Genomic DNA, 16,961 nt, shown 5'->3' with positions numbered 1-16,961 from the left:
TGCATGCCCAAATTGTGTCACACTAAATAATAAGTGGAGTGTGTTGGAAATAATACTGAGAGGGGGGGGGGGTGAATCAGTATTATCAGGTCAATAAAACTTTTTCAATTTCATACTCAGAAACATATACGCTACTTCAGTTAAGTGAACCCGTGTGTATACGCTATTGTGTCTAAAGCAACTAGCGTATATCCAGAAATCTTATGATTCAGTTAGCTTATCTTCAGTAAATGCATCAGAACATTATTAACCATATTAACAGTAAACAGGTGCAGTATAACATAACAGATCATCACACAAAGGCCACACACATGAACACCATGATATAAGGTGGAAACCCAATGTGGGTGAAAACCACCTGCTGCAATTTGTTTCTATCTTCCTTTAATAAGAAACTTCTTTTACAATGTACTGGTGCAGTCCTTTACTAGCACGCAAGCTGCAACCTGCAGAGGGCTACAACCTGCAGAGGGCTACAACCCTCTTAGCTCTTGTACTAGCCGATCCATTTACTAGTACGTAGGCGCCAGCCTACAGAAGGCTCCAACCTTCACTTGAGTGAAACCTTGGTTTAGATCACCAACCCATAACCAGCATTTGGATCTCACACTTCCTCAGATCTTCATCACTCATACCCACTCACTCACATCTGGCCTAATGATCTTCTCCTTATATAGGCTTAGGCCCTTCACAATACCACGGTCCAAAACCATAGTAACACAATACCATCAACTTCAAAACTAGGGATCAACACGTCCGTCGAGACACCATGGTCCAAAACCATAGGCACAACTTCCAAGGACTAACCGCCACGGACCAAAGGTAAGTTTTCCACATGTACGCGCTTTTAGTGAAGCCAACCTGCGTGTACACACTAATTTTCCTTAATGAACCTGCGTATATCTCTTTCTTGTCCTGCTGTACTGAGATCTGTCCTCTGATCAAGTTGCCATCACTTGTACCTGTCTCTGAGTGAGTTGCCATCAAGGACAACACTTGTATCATAATGCCAACAATCTCCCCCTTTGGACTTGATGGCAACCACCACACCAAGTCACTCTCCCCCTTTGACATCAAGGGCAAAGGGCGGACCAAGATATTCTCTTCTTTGGTATACCTTTTGCTATCCATACTCCCCCTGAGTACATGCTGAAATTTCTGATTGGGCTCCCCTTTGTATATGCCAAGTTGTATCAATCCATCCATGCTCCCCCTGAGCAGATGCAAGTTCTAAGACCAGCCATTCATTCAAGACCATGACTATCATTCATCATATGTGATCTGTACCATAAGCAACAGCCTGCAATACCATTCCTTTGATCAAATAGCAAGATGTATCATTTAGCTTCATAGACTTTATCAACAACTTCTAACCATAATGCCAACAATGCATTATTTGAAGTATATGCTCCCCCTGACCCTGTGCCATCTGTAGTTAGATCTGATCATGCATACATCAGTAATAAGCATCAAGATCTCATCATCATCAAGTTAGGATTAAACACTTCTAACATCTTACAAGTATCAAAACATTTCCAAACATCCTCAGCAGACTGTAATCGTTAACCAAGAGAGCAGATATTGGACTGAATCATATCAGACCCCTTTTCTGAGCCTATCCCCACTGCATTTCTTCAGACTGACATATACGCGATTTTGCAGTGTGAAACTCGCGTATATACGCGGATTTCCTTCATGAAACTTGCGTATGAGAATTAGAACACTGAAGTTTGACACTTTCAGCTCCCCCTGAGTTTGTTATGTCTGTGCTGTGCTGAGTACCCTGTGCTGTGCCACATCTTTCTGACTGAACTTCCTTCTTCTTCCATATCTTCAAGCATGTTGATGATTTCTTTTTATCATGAGCTTTGTTCCTGCAATCTTTTGCTCTATGTCCAAACTTGTTACATGCATAGCATCTTACATGTTTCATATTCCTCTTATAGCAATCGGCAGCTTTGTGACCAAACATATTGCAAGAAAGGCAATATCCATTAAAGTACCTTGAATGTGATGATCTTTCTGCATGATGGTCTTGAAACCTTCTTCTTCTACATATGGCTGCAACATGTCCAAGATTATGACATACATGGCATTCAACATTATTCATGGGAGGAGTAAAGGATTTTCTTTGAGGAGTCTCTTTCCTTGATTGTTGATGGGGTTGTCCTTTCATCTCCTTGTAGAGCCTTTCAAATTTTGCATTAGAGTTTCTTGTCTTACTTTGTGAACCAGATTCACCTTCAATAGACTCATGAAAACCAAGACCAGTTTTGATAGCAGGGGACCTTTGACTACTAAGAATATCATCCAAGATCTTAGTACTATCTTGAAATTGTAATAGTTTATCTTTTTCTTCTAATTTACTTTTCAAGATATTTACCTCAACTTGATGTTGTTCTTCTTTTTCCAGACATTGCTTCTTCAAGGTTTCTTCAGCTTTCCTTCCTTCATCCAATTGATGCCTTAGTTTGAGGATCTCGTTTTCTTGCTCTTCATTCAGCGCTAGCAGCATTTGTCGAATTCTGGAGGCACATTCCAACTGATCTTTTAATCTGATGATTTCTTCTTTGAGGGCATTCTCCCTTTTGCTAGGTAGATCTTGCTGATCTATGATTTGATCTGATGCTTCATTTGCTTGTCCATCTTCAATCTGAGGTGATTCAGGATCTGAATACTTGCTTCCACTCAACGGCAGGTTGTCATTGTTCCTTTGAGCTGTCTTCTTCTTCTGACGCGCTTTCTTCCCCATTGTTCTACGAATCTCCTTCAAGCGATCAAGCTTCTCTGAAGACCCTGGCTCTGATACCAATTGTTGGAAATAATACTGAGAGGGGGGGGGTGAATCAGTATTATCAGGTCAATAAAACTTTTTCAATTTCATACTCAGAAACATATACGCTACTTCAGTTAAGTGAACCCGCGTGTATACGCTACTGTGTCTAAAGCAACTAGCGTATATCCAGAAATCTTATGATTCAGTTAGCTTATCTTCAGTAAATGCATCAGAACATTATTAACCATATTAACAGTAAACAGGTGCAGTATAACAGAACAGATCATCACACAAAGGCCACACACATGAACACCATGATATAAGGTGGAAACCCAATGTGGGCGAAAACCACCTGCTACAATTTGTTTCTATCTTCCTTTAATAAGAAACTTCTTTTACAATGTACTGGTGCAGTCCTTTACCAGCACGCAGGCTGCAACCTGCAGAAGGCTACAACCCTCTTAGCTCTTGTACTAGCCGATCCATTTACTAGTACGTAGGCGCCAACCTACAAAAGGCCCCAACCTTCACTTGAGTGAAACCTTGGTTCAGATCACCAACCCATAACCAGCATTTGGATCTCACACTTCCTCAGATCTTCATCACTCATACCCACTCACTCACATCTGGCCTAATGATCTTCTCCTTATTACCACGGTCCAAAACCATAGTAACACAATACCATCAACTTCTAAACTAGGGATCAACACGTCCGTCGTGACACCATGGTCCAAAACCATAGGCACAACTTCCAAGGACTACTGCCACGGACCAAAGGTAAGTTTTCCACATGTACGCGCTTTTAGTGAAGCCAACCTGCGTGTACACGCTGATTTTCCTTAATGAACCTGCGTATATCTCTTTCTTGTCCTGCTGTACTGAGATCTGTCCTCTGATCAAGTTGCCATCACTTGTACCTGTCTCTGAGTGAGTTGCCATCAAGGACAACACTTGTATCATAATGCCAACAGAGTGCCCCAAACACGTCAATATCAATATTTCTCTTTAACCAATATAAATTCTCTTTGGGGCACAATGGGCTTCATTTGGGGTAATTGGATTTTCCTTTGGGGAAATTCATCCTGGAGTTTCCCCAAATTTCAACACTCCATTTGCGTCACAAATCTCATCTTGGATGTACATGTCTGCTGCATCATGTCTCTTCTCGTCTCATCTCGTCTCGTCTCATAGAAGAAGAATAATCCACAATCGACGATAGGGGAGATCGATTTACCACAAGGGTAAAGATCCTCCAAACCCTATTGGTCTCCAGGTCAAGCTCCATGACCTTCATCTCTGTTGAACAATGATGTTACGATCCAAAGAAGAAAAATCATCAGAGAGGAGATCAATTTTCCACTAGGGTAAAGTTCTTCCAACCCTATATCAAGGACGATAGGGGAGATCTATTTGCCATAAGTGACAAAGATCTTCTGACTCCATGTCCAACTGGCTGATAAAAAAAATCCATCTAGATAATAGGGGAGATCGATAGGGTAAAGATCTTCTGGCCCTATATCTTTGACAATAGGGGAGATCGATTTGCCACAAGTGACAAAGATCTGTCGACCCTATGTCACCCAACTTGATCCTTAATGATCAAGTGGTCGAACATCATGCATCCCAGACTTAGGGAGATCAATTTACCAGATGCATCTACCATAGGTAAAGATTTGCTGACCTAAGTCTTTTCACTCATTGGCCAAATGAGTGGTAATCCCAAAAACCCCAACTTGTGAGTAGGATGCATGCTTAGGTGTATACTTCGTCAATCCCAAATTTGACCAAGGGAGATCAACTAACCAAAAGATAAGGATTCGCTGACCCTATAGCTCCAAGGATAGGGAAGATCAACTTATCAAAAGATAAGGATTTGCCGACCCTATAGTTCCAAGGAGTACCCCACACCCCCAGCAGCTCCCAAAGGTCAGTGTTCGTGATCAAGCAGGATCCATTCCCGGAAGGGATACTTTCTCCACAACTCCAAGTTGCTCTTCTGCTCCAAACCAAATCACTGTCGGAGCCTCACTGCTCCTTCTGCACCATGTCTTGGATATAGTGATATCTAATCTCAATGTGCTTTGATCCGACATGGGACATGAGATTTTATGAAAGTCGAATCCCTCTTTGATTGTCGCAAGATATCATAGTCATGTCCAACACATGCTCAAACAACTCTTCAAAGAGCTTACTCAACCATATTGTGTCAGAGCTAGCCATCCTAGCAGCAATGTATTCTACCTTTGCTGTACTCAAAGCTACAAACTTTTGCGTCCTGCTCATCAAGGAAATCATGGTAGACCTAATCTAAAGTAGCACCCAGATGTGCTTTTCTTGTCAACAACATTTTCAGCCTTAGTCAACATCGGTGTATCCATAAAGTCCGACAGTGTATCTTAGTCCATGATTAATAGTTTCATGTAGATATCTTAGCACATGTTTAGCAACAACCCAATATATGTGTCTAGGGTCTACCTGGCCCAAAGTACATGCCTATTCATCATGGGATCCACCTCGCTGCCTGTTCATCATGGGATCCACCAATTCTATATTTGAAGAGGAGTCTCTCTCAACTGCTTCAGTGTAATTCGTCATGCCAAGTCTTTGACAACATACTTCCCTTAACAAGGAAGTCCTCATCATCTCTTTGCTACATTTATGATTCTTCAAGGCTTAGAGGTCAACTCCCTCTTGCACTGAACATGGAGATGATCTGATCCTTGTCATAAAAGAATTGTTAGCATATATAAAACCCAACATCAAGGACATACCTTCAATCATGAAGGGAGGTTGCATCAAATGACCTTCAATCCAAGCATGCCAAGCCCTAATCGACTTGCTTGAGTCCATATGGGACTTTCTTCAATCTGTAATCATGAGTCTCATCTCGTGTGCCTTAAAGACTTGAGGTAGCTTTAAGTACGCTTCTTCCTTAGGTATATCAAGGGGAACAACTTCACGTACATAATGCATCTACTCTCTCTGAATAGGAAGCTTCTTCAGTCATAGACATCAACCTAAGAGGTGGGGATCCTTCCTTCAAGGTTTGAGCTTTTGTGCAACTTTCAAGTGATACTCTAATCATGGCATGGGTCTACATCCTTCTCAATCTCGATATTGAGGACTAGGTCCTTGCGTCCATTCTTTGTACTTGATGACCCTATGACAAAAGCAAGAGCAATAATAGCAAAATAAATAAACATAATGAAACTGTACTTGATGATGAGGTAGGATTGTCTTCCTTTTCCTAAATAGGAGAGTGGCTTCTTCATTTTCCTTCACCAACTCCCTCTGAGAGCTGACTCTTCCTACAATGCTCTACATCTTGATAATCTTTAAGAAGGATTTGCTTTCGTTGATCACATCCTCATCCAAGAACTTTAATGAGGATTGTAGGAAGCTATCTGCTCCCTCTTGATCTTGCCTCCAAGAGCCACTGCCCATTAGCCATATGTCTGTGTCATCTTCAGAAGTAGTGCACCCTCTTGAGCACCACTTGTATAGGTCCCTTTCATCGACAACCAAGCCTAACTTATCAATGTATTGGATTTGTATCATATCATCTCCTTTTGGATAGGAGTTAAGTCCATCTAGGGTTTCTCCAAATTAGGCCTTTTCCATATCAAGGCCACTACCAGGGTTTCTCTAAAATCCTAGCTTCTATTTGCAAAAACAAAGGCTTCCTAGGGTTTCCTCCAAACCGTAGCATACTTTTAGGTCTTTGCCATCTTCTTTAGGTTCCTTCATGGGGGTCATCTCAATGACTTTTCTTCAACCTAGCTCTGATCCCATGTTAATAATAGGGCTAAATTGTTTTTTGTTGTAGATAATTGTGTTTTTAAACTTTTCAATATTTTCACATTACATTCACCCATAACATCATAACATTATCAACAATAATTTAGAGAGAACAATAACATCAACAATGCAATGAAACAATAAGGAACAATAGAAGAAAAGCATGCACAATAAAGACACCAGGATTTAGGTCAGAGACTAGGGCAAATCACCACAAGGGGGAAAACCCAACCAAATTCTTCTTAGTTATTCATCAAATGTTCAACTGAGATGCAATGTATAACAAGAATGAGACACATCAATCATATTAGGCCACTTAGGGCCAACCTGGGATCATACATGATCCTCACAAGTCAATGGAAGAAACATTCCCAAAACCATTGAGAGGGCTACCTCCAATTCATTATATATAGCATAGATCTCTGTCTCAAGTAGCACTTGTCAACTTGTCATAAGGACACTGTCATATCATGCCATTCATCACTATCATATCAACTCATATATCACTGCACTGTCATAGCATGCCATTCATAGCTGCCATCATTGTTATGAACACATAGTCATATTTCAAAGGTTACTGCCATGTCAAAGGTCACTACATCAAGGTCACTATCAAGATCACTGTCATATAGATCTAGGTCATTGATATAGGGTTATTATTATCTAGGTCACTGCGATACTAGAGTCACTGTGAAAATGTCAATGTGTTATATTAGATCATTGACATGTCAATGTCGCTCCCATATCAAGGTCAAGGTCATGCATCTAGGTTACCCGCCATATATTATTATCACAACCATATTGTTGCAAGGTTTTCCATGAATATTTGTAACACCACTAGCATATATATGGAACTGTCATAGATCTTGTCCTTCCACAGATATAGATATGCGAACCATAGAGAAATATATGAGCCATAGAGAATGCGAGGCACGCCACAGAGAACGAGAGCCATAACACAAAAAATAAGCAATGCCACAGGGTATGAGCGATGCCGCTGTATGGGCGATGCCATTTTATGAATGATGCCATTGTAATGAGCGACGTCACTATAATGCAATACAATGCTACAAAGATTAGCGAGTCACTGAGTATAAGCGATGCCATTGTAATGAAACGAGTATGCCAAAGAGTATAAGTGATGTCATTGTGATATGTATGCAGACCATGATGCATAGATGCGGGCCATCGAGAATAAAAGCGAGCCTCAGAGATGCGGGCCATCGAGAATAAACGCAAGCCTCAGAGATGCGGGCCATCGAGAATAAACTAAGTGAGCCATAGAGGTTATATGTAAGCCACAAAAATATCACCCTGTGCCAAATGCGTTCCACAAAAGTTACAGTGCGTGCCATAGTTATTAGATGCGAGCCACAATAAAAATCGAGTCATAGATAATTGCCGACATATCATAGACATTGCAAGGTGTATATATATATATGTATATATGCGAACCATCATAGAGTATACAAACCACCACAGAAAATAGATTTGAGCCATCATAGAGTATTATTGCCATCAAAGTCTCTTTGCACCTATCCAATTAAATGCAACCTCAGATCTTCGCACCATTTCAGAAGATGAGTGAATTCAAATTACTTTTTGGAGATGGATCGATCACATATGTTATAGGCTTCCTTGTGGTCGAATGGGTGACTTAAAGGAGCCAAACTGACTTGTAGATTTGGAGGGAAATATTAGTTCAAATTTTGCTCAAAGTAATATTTAAATATATTTCTCTTTAATGATTGCTTGCCAAAATTTTGTGTCACATTAGATAATAAGAGGAATGCCCCAAACAAGTCAATAACAATATTTCCCTTTAACCAATATAAATTATCTTTGGGGCACAATGGGCTTTATTTGGGGTAATTGGATTTTCCTTGGGGAAATTCATCCTGAAGTTGCCCCAAATTTCAACACAAATTTGACCCCATCAAGTGACTTTTCCGGAATTCTTTAGAGGAAAATTGAATTACCCCAATTAATATTGATGAAATAAGCTTATTTCCGTAAGTTAGGAAAATATATTATCTGCTTAATTAAATCTAATCAAGGCCTTTTCTCACGAAACCTTTTCTGGGTATTGGAGAAAATGTGTTCCCTAGTCTCATAGACGCAATCTTGAGACTAGAACATCTGTCCAAGCTACACCAACTAACATTTTCAGATGCAGATTGGGAAGGTGATGTAGATGAAAGGAAATCTACAAGAAGTTATCTTTTTACCGTTGGTAGTGGAGTGATTCATGGTTAAATAAAAATTAACCTGTGGTAATGCTTTCAATAATAGAAGCAGAATAGAATGTAGCAGTTGGAGCAACTTGTGAAGCAGTGTGGTATCCTCAAATTTGAAGGGATTTGAAGCTTCCACAAATGCAACCTAATACTTTTTTATTTTGACAATCTAAGTGCTATCAAGATGACAAAGAGTCAAATTATTATTTAGGAAAAAACGTAATCGAACACATTGATATAATACATCTCTCACTCAGACTCTCTCTCACCTTTCTCTTGTTTTTTTTTTACTACATAGTTTAAAATGGGTGATTGTGGTTAGATGTATGAATAGTGCCAATTCTATGTGGTGCCATAAGTTATCAGGCCAAATTTATGTACCCATTTGGAGATGCAAGGATTCATTGGATCTCTAGCTTGTCAATGTTAGAATAAAACACAGAAATATATACAACTCACTTAATATGTTAGTGACATGTGAGCAGAAATTTATACTAGTCACTTAATATGTTAGTGACATGCGAGCATGCTTATACTATAATAAAGGCCAATGACTAGGTGGTTGAGCTTGAACCTAAATAACCAATTTAGGGTGCTAATATATTGATGTATTGATGGACGAGTAACTTGAGAGAGCGGTAGATTTATCGGGGTAGCCTACTTCAGACTCCTATAGAGTTGTATATTCTGCAGCATCTCTAATATACAACATTTATTGTTCACAATAAGGTTGATTTCTGCAGGAGAAATAAATGTGTATGAGAATTTTGCTGTGATGGGCTTTGCTTTAGAAGCGTGAATTGCTGAGGCCTAAAGAAATCAAATGCAGTAAGAATTCTGATTCTCACATTTATTATTCTCCCCAATTATGTTTTTTTTACTGTGTTATGTATGTACCTGTATGAAATCCTACATGGTATCAGAGTGGGTACTCGTCTTGTAGTCGGTGAAGATTGAAGATTGATTCCAGAACAAAGCAGATCTTGTTGGATTGGAGACTCGGACTGTGACTGATTGAATTCCGTTGCTCACTGGACCTTGGACAGACAAGGATGAGGTTATGTAAGTGCAGAAGTCCTGTGATAGGAAATAAAAGTGTGGAAGACTAGTTGAAGCTGCCAATGGCAATGAGGATTTTTAATTTTAAAAGAAGTTTCTAAAGTTGAAACTTGGGAAGAAAATAAAATAAAAAAATGAAAGGGAAGAGAGGAAAATGTTTGATGTTGTGGGATCCCTTGATAATGACAGAATAAAGGCTTGGATTGCAGGCAAATCGAGATGGGCCTTGTGGCAGCATGTAAACAGTAAAAATTTAGAGAGCCTTTGTAGCAGGGGACAGAGAGCAAAAACTGTTTGAGAAACCCATGGCAATAACAGACAAATCTGGGAGAGATGAACCCCAAGGCAGTAAAGCCTGGATGTCGTAAATAAATTTGTAGAGCATCCATGAGCAAAGGAAAATTTGGAAAGTTAATATTCAGCATATGTTGACTGTGAATGAGATAGTGATACAAAGAAAATCCAATTTTTTTGTTGCAGACTGCAGCGTTTTTTCCAGACACAGGCTTGGCCAGATTCACAGCATGGGCAGACTACCAATGTGAAGCTTATGAGGAGAAGCAGATGCTTCTTGCAGAAAGTTGAGCGGATCTTTTTTTCTCAGAACAGTGAATTTGTTTTTATAAGAATAGCAGACCCATTTTTTTTAGACAGATCAAGGAGAAAGCAACCCAGAAATCCAGTTATGCGGAGCAGACAATGTACCCATTTTTAGCAGAATTTAAATCTGTTTTTCTTCAAACAAGAAGTAACCTGAATTGGATATGTAACCCTAGTCAGAAAAAGATTTCCTAGTTGATGTAACAGAGATTAATGTTGGCAGAAAGATGCCTTAGCAGCCATGAGAAGGCATCTGCAGAATTTTGGATGGCAGTGATGCCTAGAATTTATGCAGAAGAAATGCCCAGAAATTGCAGTCCCTTGGAGCAAACTTGGAAGAAATACCCTGGTTAATTACTTTTGTTTGAGGTTCATATCATTTGATTGGTTGTACAAGTGTCATGGGTTTTTAATGTTGTTTGAAAAAAGTTTATTTGTTGAAATTCGTGGGTTGGTACTGGCTCAATGGAGTTAGTTATCATTTCTGGAACTGACCATTCCAGCATTAAGGCAACAGAGGAAAATGATTGAAGATGATATAACTCCGGATCCCCAGAAAATAGAGAGATAGAGAAAGCCTGTGTATGATGTGGGGGAGTGCCCAAAATGCTTGTATGGTAGGGATTGGGAGAGAACCCATACACCTACTGGGAGAAGTCTCTAGATAGAGGGACTGAGTTTGTCTAAGGTCTCCAAATAGAGGGGCTGAATATGTTAGGTCTCCAACTAGAGGGATGGTCACAATGGTCATTTTTTATTCAACATTCATATCAGTGGCCTACCTTTGGCATGCCAGCAATGTCAATCCAATGTTTTAGAGTGGTTGAAAGATTAGCAAATTCCCGGGTGGTTTTTCTAGAAAAACCAGTGGGCACAGTAGTTGGTTACCCAGGTGACAGTGGATGGGAGCTGACCCACATGCAGTCTTTCGGATTTGTGTTGTGTTTTTTCTTTGTGAAGCCTTGAATCATAAATGTCTGGAGTGTTGTGTAAGGATGGTGGTAATAGGTTGAGAATTTTATTCTTGTATTGAGGGGGAGTGGGTGTACACTCAATTATATGAGTCACTTAAGGGGGTGTTAGATTATAATGCAAAAATAGGTGTGAAGAACTTAATATGTTAATAGCATCTGAACGTATTAATCTTATAATGTTGAGGCTAGGAGCTAGGTGGTTAAGCCACCATAACCAATTGAAGCTTGATATAACGATGCATTAAGGAGTAACTTGAGAGAGCGGTATATGTATTGTGGGTAACTCATCTTGAGCTCCCTGTAGATGTACTTGCTGCAGCACCATTTATGTATGTGAGTTATTGTGCTCTCCCATTATGTTTGTTTATTGTGTTATGGATGCACCCATATCCTACTATCAGATACACTGTTTTGAATAGATTATTTACTTGGACTAGAAAACTCTGGCTTTCTTACTTGGAATGTTTTGATCTAGACACACTAGATACTGACTTGAGTGAAGACACAAATCTATGAGATTTCCTGTGTAGTCTAGTTTGGGGCAAATTGAAAGTCTGGCTTAAAAAATGCACAAGTTAAGCATTTTTTTCTTTCTGCTTGTTAATGCACTACTATACACCATAAGGATTGTGAGGAACACAGCTTACTATTAGCAGGAAGTCCTATCCTCTGGTTGGGCGAATGAAAGAATCTGCCATAGAATATGCAGAATGATTCAATTTGGACCATGCAAAGCCTCATTTTTACAAGGTTCATCACCTGGAACTATGTTCTGTTACTACGTGTTAAAGATAGAACATCTACCCCCACCTTAAGATTGTGTGAGGCCAAGGTGGAGGTTTAATAGAGCATCATTGGTTTTTGTTTGCTTGGGCCTTTTCTGTTCTCATCTAGTTATGGTTTTGGGCCAAGGGAGGGACTACTATGAAGCATATTAGTAATTAAACACTATTACCTTTGGGACTAGGCATGCACTGAGATCTATCTGTTGAATGCTGAATGTTTTGAGATATTTTCACAGAGCCAGTTTAATGGCTGTTAAATGGATATTTTAGTGGTTATATTCTACCACGACTTTTAAGTAGGGCTAGTTCATCTTTCCATACATTCAGCCTCAAATTACATTTGAGTGAGGTTATGATGGTCCGGTGAAGGATGATGGGTGGTCACTTCTCTAAACTCATCAGATTTGACTTTAAGAATTCATGTTAGTTAAACAGCATCGATCGGATAGACTATTGTTGGATTGATTACTTGGAGGATACAATGAGGCATCCATTTACAGACAGTGGGGATGGGTCATGGCCCTGGGATATCTTGAAACCAATTATGGAACCTTACCTTGCCTGGAAGAGATGCCATAATGTTCTTCCCAAAAGATACAAGAAAACTAGGCGATATAAATTGCCTGCAATGCTGCTTCAGATGGTGACATGGCAGGATAAATTTGGACAGAGATTCCTGAGACAGAAAATTCTGAAGAATGCTCTTGGTCAGCGCAAGCATCTATGGTCGCCAAGCTAAAGACACTTCATTGGTTAAAGCTTATATTTAGTGGGTATTAGTTACTTTTGAAGTTAGTTTTAGGCTTCAGTCACTTGGCTGTTTGGTACTCCTAGAATTATCATAGCTGTGTGCCACTTTCTACCAGTCTTTTGGAATTGCAGGCACTTCATTTGAAAAAAAAAGCAGATTCTGCTCATTTTGTATGCATATAATAGACTAACGTTCTGCCTTTCTAATTTATTATATTAATGAATAGTTACATAACTTTCAGCAGAGATTATGTGATTGTTGGCATGCCTACCTTGTCGATCATTATTTAGTATTGCAGATTCTAGCCTTAGTAAAAGTGTCATGATTCATATGAAAAAAGTATATGACTTACTTCCTCATGCCTAACTTATACATCATTATTATTTTTGAGGATTCTAGCCTAAAACATCATATGCAAAAAGTATAGAAAAAGCAGGACCCCTATTGTGCTTTGTAATTAGTTTTACTCATCAGCCATCTCTGCACAGTGCTCATTAAAATCTAATGTTGTCATTAGTTAATTATTAAACACTGGGATATGAACACTCTTTGGTAACTTGCGCTGGCCTTCCAGTGGACCTGATTTTTGCTGCTTGAAATCCATGCATATTGATTTAAGTTAAAATTGTGTTTTATAATTTGGTGATTTTGTATTTATATTTCTTAGACCCAACAACTAGCCAACTGAGTCAATCTCTGTTCTATGGTATTCTCCAACTTGATGAGGGTATTGTCTGAATATGAATTAAAACTAATAGCAAGATATAATTATACGTTTCTTTTGGCTTAGCCAATTTTTCAGTAGACAGTTGTCTATTGGTTAAACTGAGACAGAACTTCATCCCTACTTTTAAAGGTTTATGCCAAGCAATTGGCTATTTATTTGATATATTTTAGCTAATCAAGCATTTAATTGTTTAAAGCTATTCTATCTTCCCCAAACGTTTTAACCCTAAATTTAGATCTTCAAAGTTTTCTAGTATTGAGTTCACAATCTGTATTTCTGCAATTGTGACTCTTTAGTTTGCGGTGTTGTTTTCATGGAAAATGGCGTTTAAACATTGTCTATAAGTTTATTACACAAATGCATTCAATTGTATTCAGTGTAGACTTGTCTTATTTGGCACTACAAAGGTTGTAAAGACGGTTTTATGTTGCAAGTGTGGGTATGGGATTGTTTTTGTCAACATCTGTTCTCCATTACTTAGCTAGTTCTTCCCATAGTCTTCTGAGATATGCAGCATTTAAATGGCATGATGCATGTTTCTGAATAATTGAAGATGTTACATCTTATTATAACTTTGTCCATTTCTTGAGATGTTTCTTTCCCCTTTGTAGGCATCCCAGGTTCTTGACATTTGGAATTTCAGATAACCAAAATAATTGTTTTGTGCAGCTAAACCAGGGTCTAGAAGAGCTTTGGAAACTCCATCTTGGGCAGTGACTGATCCCATCCCAATGAATGATGATGGAAGCCTTGGTCCAGGTTTTCATTCTGAGGATCCCGACTTACATTATATTTATGTTTGTATTATGGTAAGTTTATGCAATTGGCATTAAATCACTGGATACCTGTTGTTTTCATGTTTTTGGTTATGGCCATCTGGTGGAGTTGACGAGTTATTTAATTGTTTTGTGTAATTTAATGTTCTTCAACGTGTCTTCTCAGGATCCATCTCAGCATACAACAAAAGTATATTAATGAGAAGCTTCGAAGGGAAAATGTCATTCAAAACCTTAAGCAGGGGTTGTATATAATGCAGAATAGGAAAGAGCTTGATGCAGTCAATTCATTTTACATGTCATGATAAATCATTCTGAATGGGCTATGTTGCTCACATAAATGGATTCCTATCTTGATAAAGTATCTTGGAGGCTGGGATAAAAGTTCTCTAGGCACAAGGATGAATTGCCATACTATGTATAGAGTAGTTAGTGTGTCAGCAACAAATTTAGCGGACCATATTAAACTCCATCATATGGGTGATGCCATTGGCTGGCATGTATAAATTTATCAACTGTTGGGATGTTTGATTTTTCTGTTCTGGTGATCTCTTGGTAGTGTATGTTTGAAGTACTATTATATCTTATATTTTTAATTCTGCTCTCTGGGATTTCTGTAACAAATTTGAAATATTGATACCTGGGAATTTATGTCTCTGGAAGAAATCTAATGTGCAAACATGGAATCTTTCTTAGAAGGTGTTTATGTGTAATTTCTTTCTGCCTTGTGCAGTGCTTTCTGATTATCACAACTTTTGAGCAGAGTGTTGCAGCATGCAAGCAGTCTTTATTTTTCTGGTCCACATATAATAATAATACTTAGTTAGAATACCATTTTGGATTTGTATAGCGAGGAAATGATATATTTTGCTTGATCGTCTCAAATCCAGTAGTTTGTTAATCTTATAGTGGGCTTTTGCTTTTTCTTTTGCTAAATTGTGATCACATTGGATTGGTCCACATAATAATACTTCAGTTAGAATACCATTTTGGATTGGTTCCAAAGGAAATAGCGAGGAAATGATATGTTTTGTTTGATCGTCTCAACTCCGATAGTTTGTTAATCTTATAGTGGGCTTTTGCTTTTGCTAAATTGAGATCACATTGGTGGGATTAGGCCTTCGGTTTGTGGTTGGACTCAAGAAAGTGGTTTTTCTAATATTGTAGAATTGAAATCTCACGGACAACTTCAAGGATCCCCTCAAATAGGTTACACAAGCATCCTCTATATTAAGCTAGATTAAAGGCTAGCACCCTGTATGTAGCTCTATGAATCACTTTCTAATTTGTGGCTCTCAAATCCACTCATATTTTGGCCCCACCATAGGTGATGATATATGTGCCTATCTAATAGTGACCCACAAGCCACCACCGATGATTTATAACTGGGATTGAAGTTTGAACATGTTTTTTCCCCATTGTTTTCTATCCTATGCTTCCCACTTTTAATTAGCTCTGGACAATCCTGAGTGTTATGCTCAGCCTTTTGGAAATGGCTGCAATGATGCAGAGGCTACGGACAAGTGTGCATAATTTGTATCATATCATCACATCGTGGTGGAAGATGATTCAAATCATTCCTTAGTGCTGGATTATCATGGTTTTGATTCTACCCTCTATTGCCACCTCCCTCTAACTCAACTACAGATATGTTTTTCTTAAATCACGATCTCTTGTATGATGAGTGCTTATCCTGTCAAAGTCCTAATGTACTACCAACATAATACTACTATACTTCTATGGACAATGATGAGGGTTGTGTATGGGATGCCTACATATTATATAGGGTCCAACATCTACTTTTCCTGACATATTTCCCATAAACGAATTAGTCACTAGCATGACATATCTTTGTTCCATAGTGTAGTCATTCCATTGGCGGCCTTCTATTTTGCACATATACCACATTACCTACCTTCCATCCTGTTTATCTCCCTTGCATGCTATTTCCCTTTGCTAGTGTTGAGTATGCTTGAATATAGTAGTCAAGTGGTATTAGGACTATGGTTATGTTAACCTTGGAAGCAGCCCTAAAACTGAGGCTTAAGCCAATCCATTAATAGAATTAGTCACATAGCAAGTCCCAAATCTTTTAGTTGTGTCAACAACTGCTATTGTTGAAATGACATCTATAGGTGAGGTAACAACCCACCAATAAATTATTCCTTCTTGTACCTATTGAATGGTGTACACTTCACAAACTCATCAAATCGTAGAACTCTGTCATACTTCTGGATGATTTCACCAACCTTTTGTTTAATCTTTCCACAATGCCCTCCTATTTTGACTTTGAATTATAAAACTTCTTTATGAATTATACTCTTAACTAAACCAAAATCACAGCATACAAAATGGGAACACTACGTACACTGAACTTCATATACCATCATACAGATTTTCCTTGTAAATTGTTTTGAATTTCCACAATTCATGTTGCATCTATGGTTATCTGTGTCTAGATGACCTCATAGAGGAACT

General features: G+C 38.7%; 1 protein-coding gene across 3 annotated transcripts in view; it reads left to right on the top strand.

Annotated features, from left to right (window-relative positions):
* LOC149251508 (S-adenosyl-L-methionine-dependent methyltransferases superfamily protein) overlaps window positions 1-15,181 on the top strand; it is an 87,712-nt gene extending 72,531 nt beyond the window's left edge. For all 3 annotated transcript variants that reach the window (XM_089459474.1, XM_089459473.1, XM_089459472.1), the window contains 2 exons: window positions 14,377-14,516; window positions 14,650-15,181. In XM_089459474.1, the coding sequence (XP_089315600.1) occupies window positions 14,377-14,516; window positions 14,650-14,682 (173 nt within the window). In that variant the 3' untranslated portion in view covers window positions 14,683-15,181. The remainder of the gene's footprint in view (window positions 1-14,376; window positions 14,517-14,649) is intronic.
* The last annotated feature ends 1,780 nt before the right edge of the window (window positions 15,182-16,961 follow it).

Source organism: Pinus tabuliformis, chromosome 7, assembly GCF_031772625.1.
Source record: "Pinus tabuliformis cultivar Carrire ecotype Pingquan chromosome 7, CPIR1, whole genome shotgun sequence".
Taxonomy (NCBI): domain Eukaryota; kingdom Viridiplantae; phylum Streptophyta; class Pinopsida; order Pinales; family Pinaceae; genus Pinus; species Pinus tabuliformis.
The sequence above is the reverse complement of the archived record's forward strand: the minus strand, read 5'-3'. Positions and strand labels throughout refer to the sequence as shown.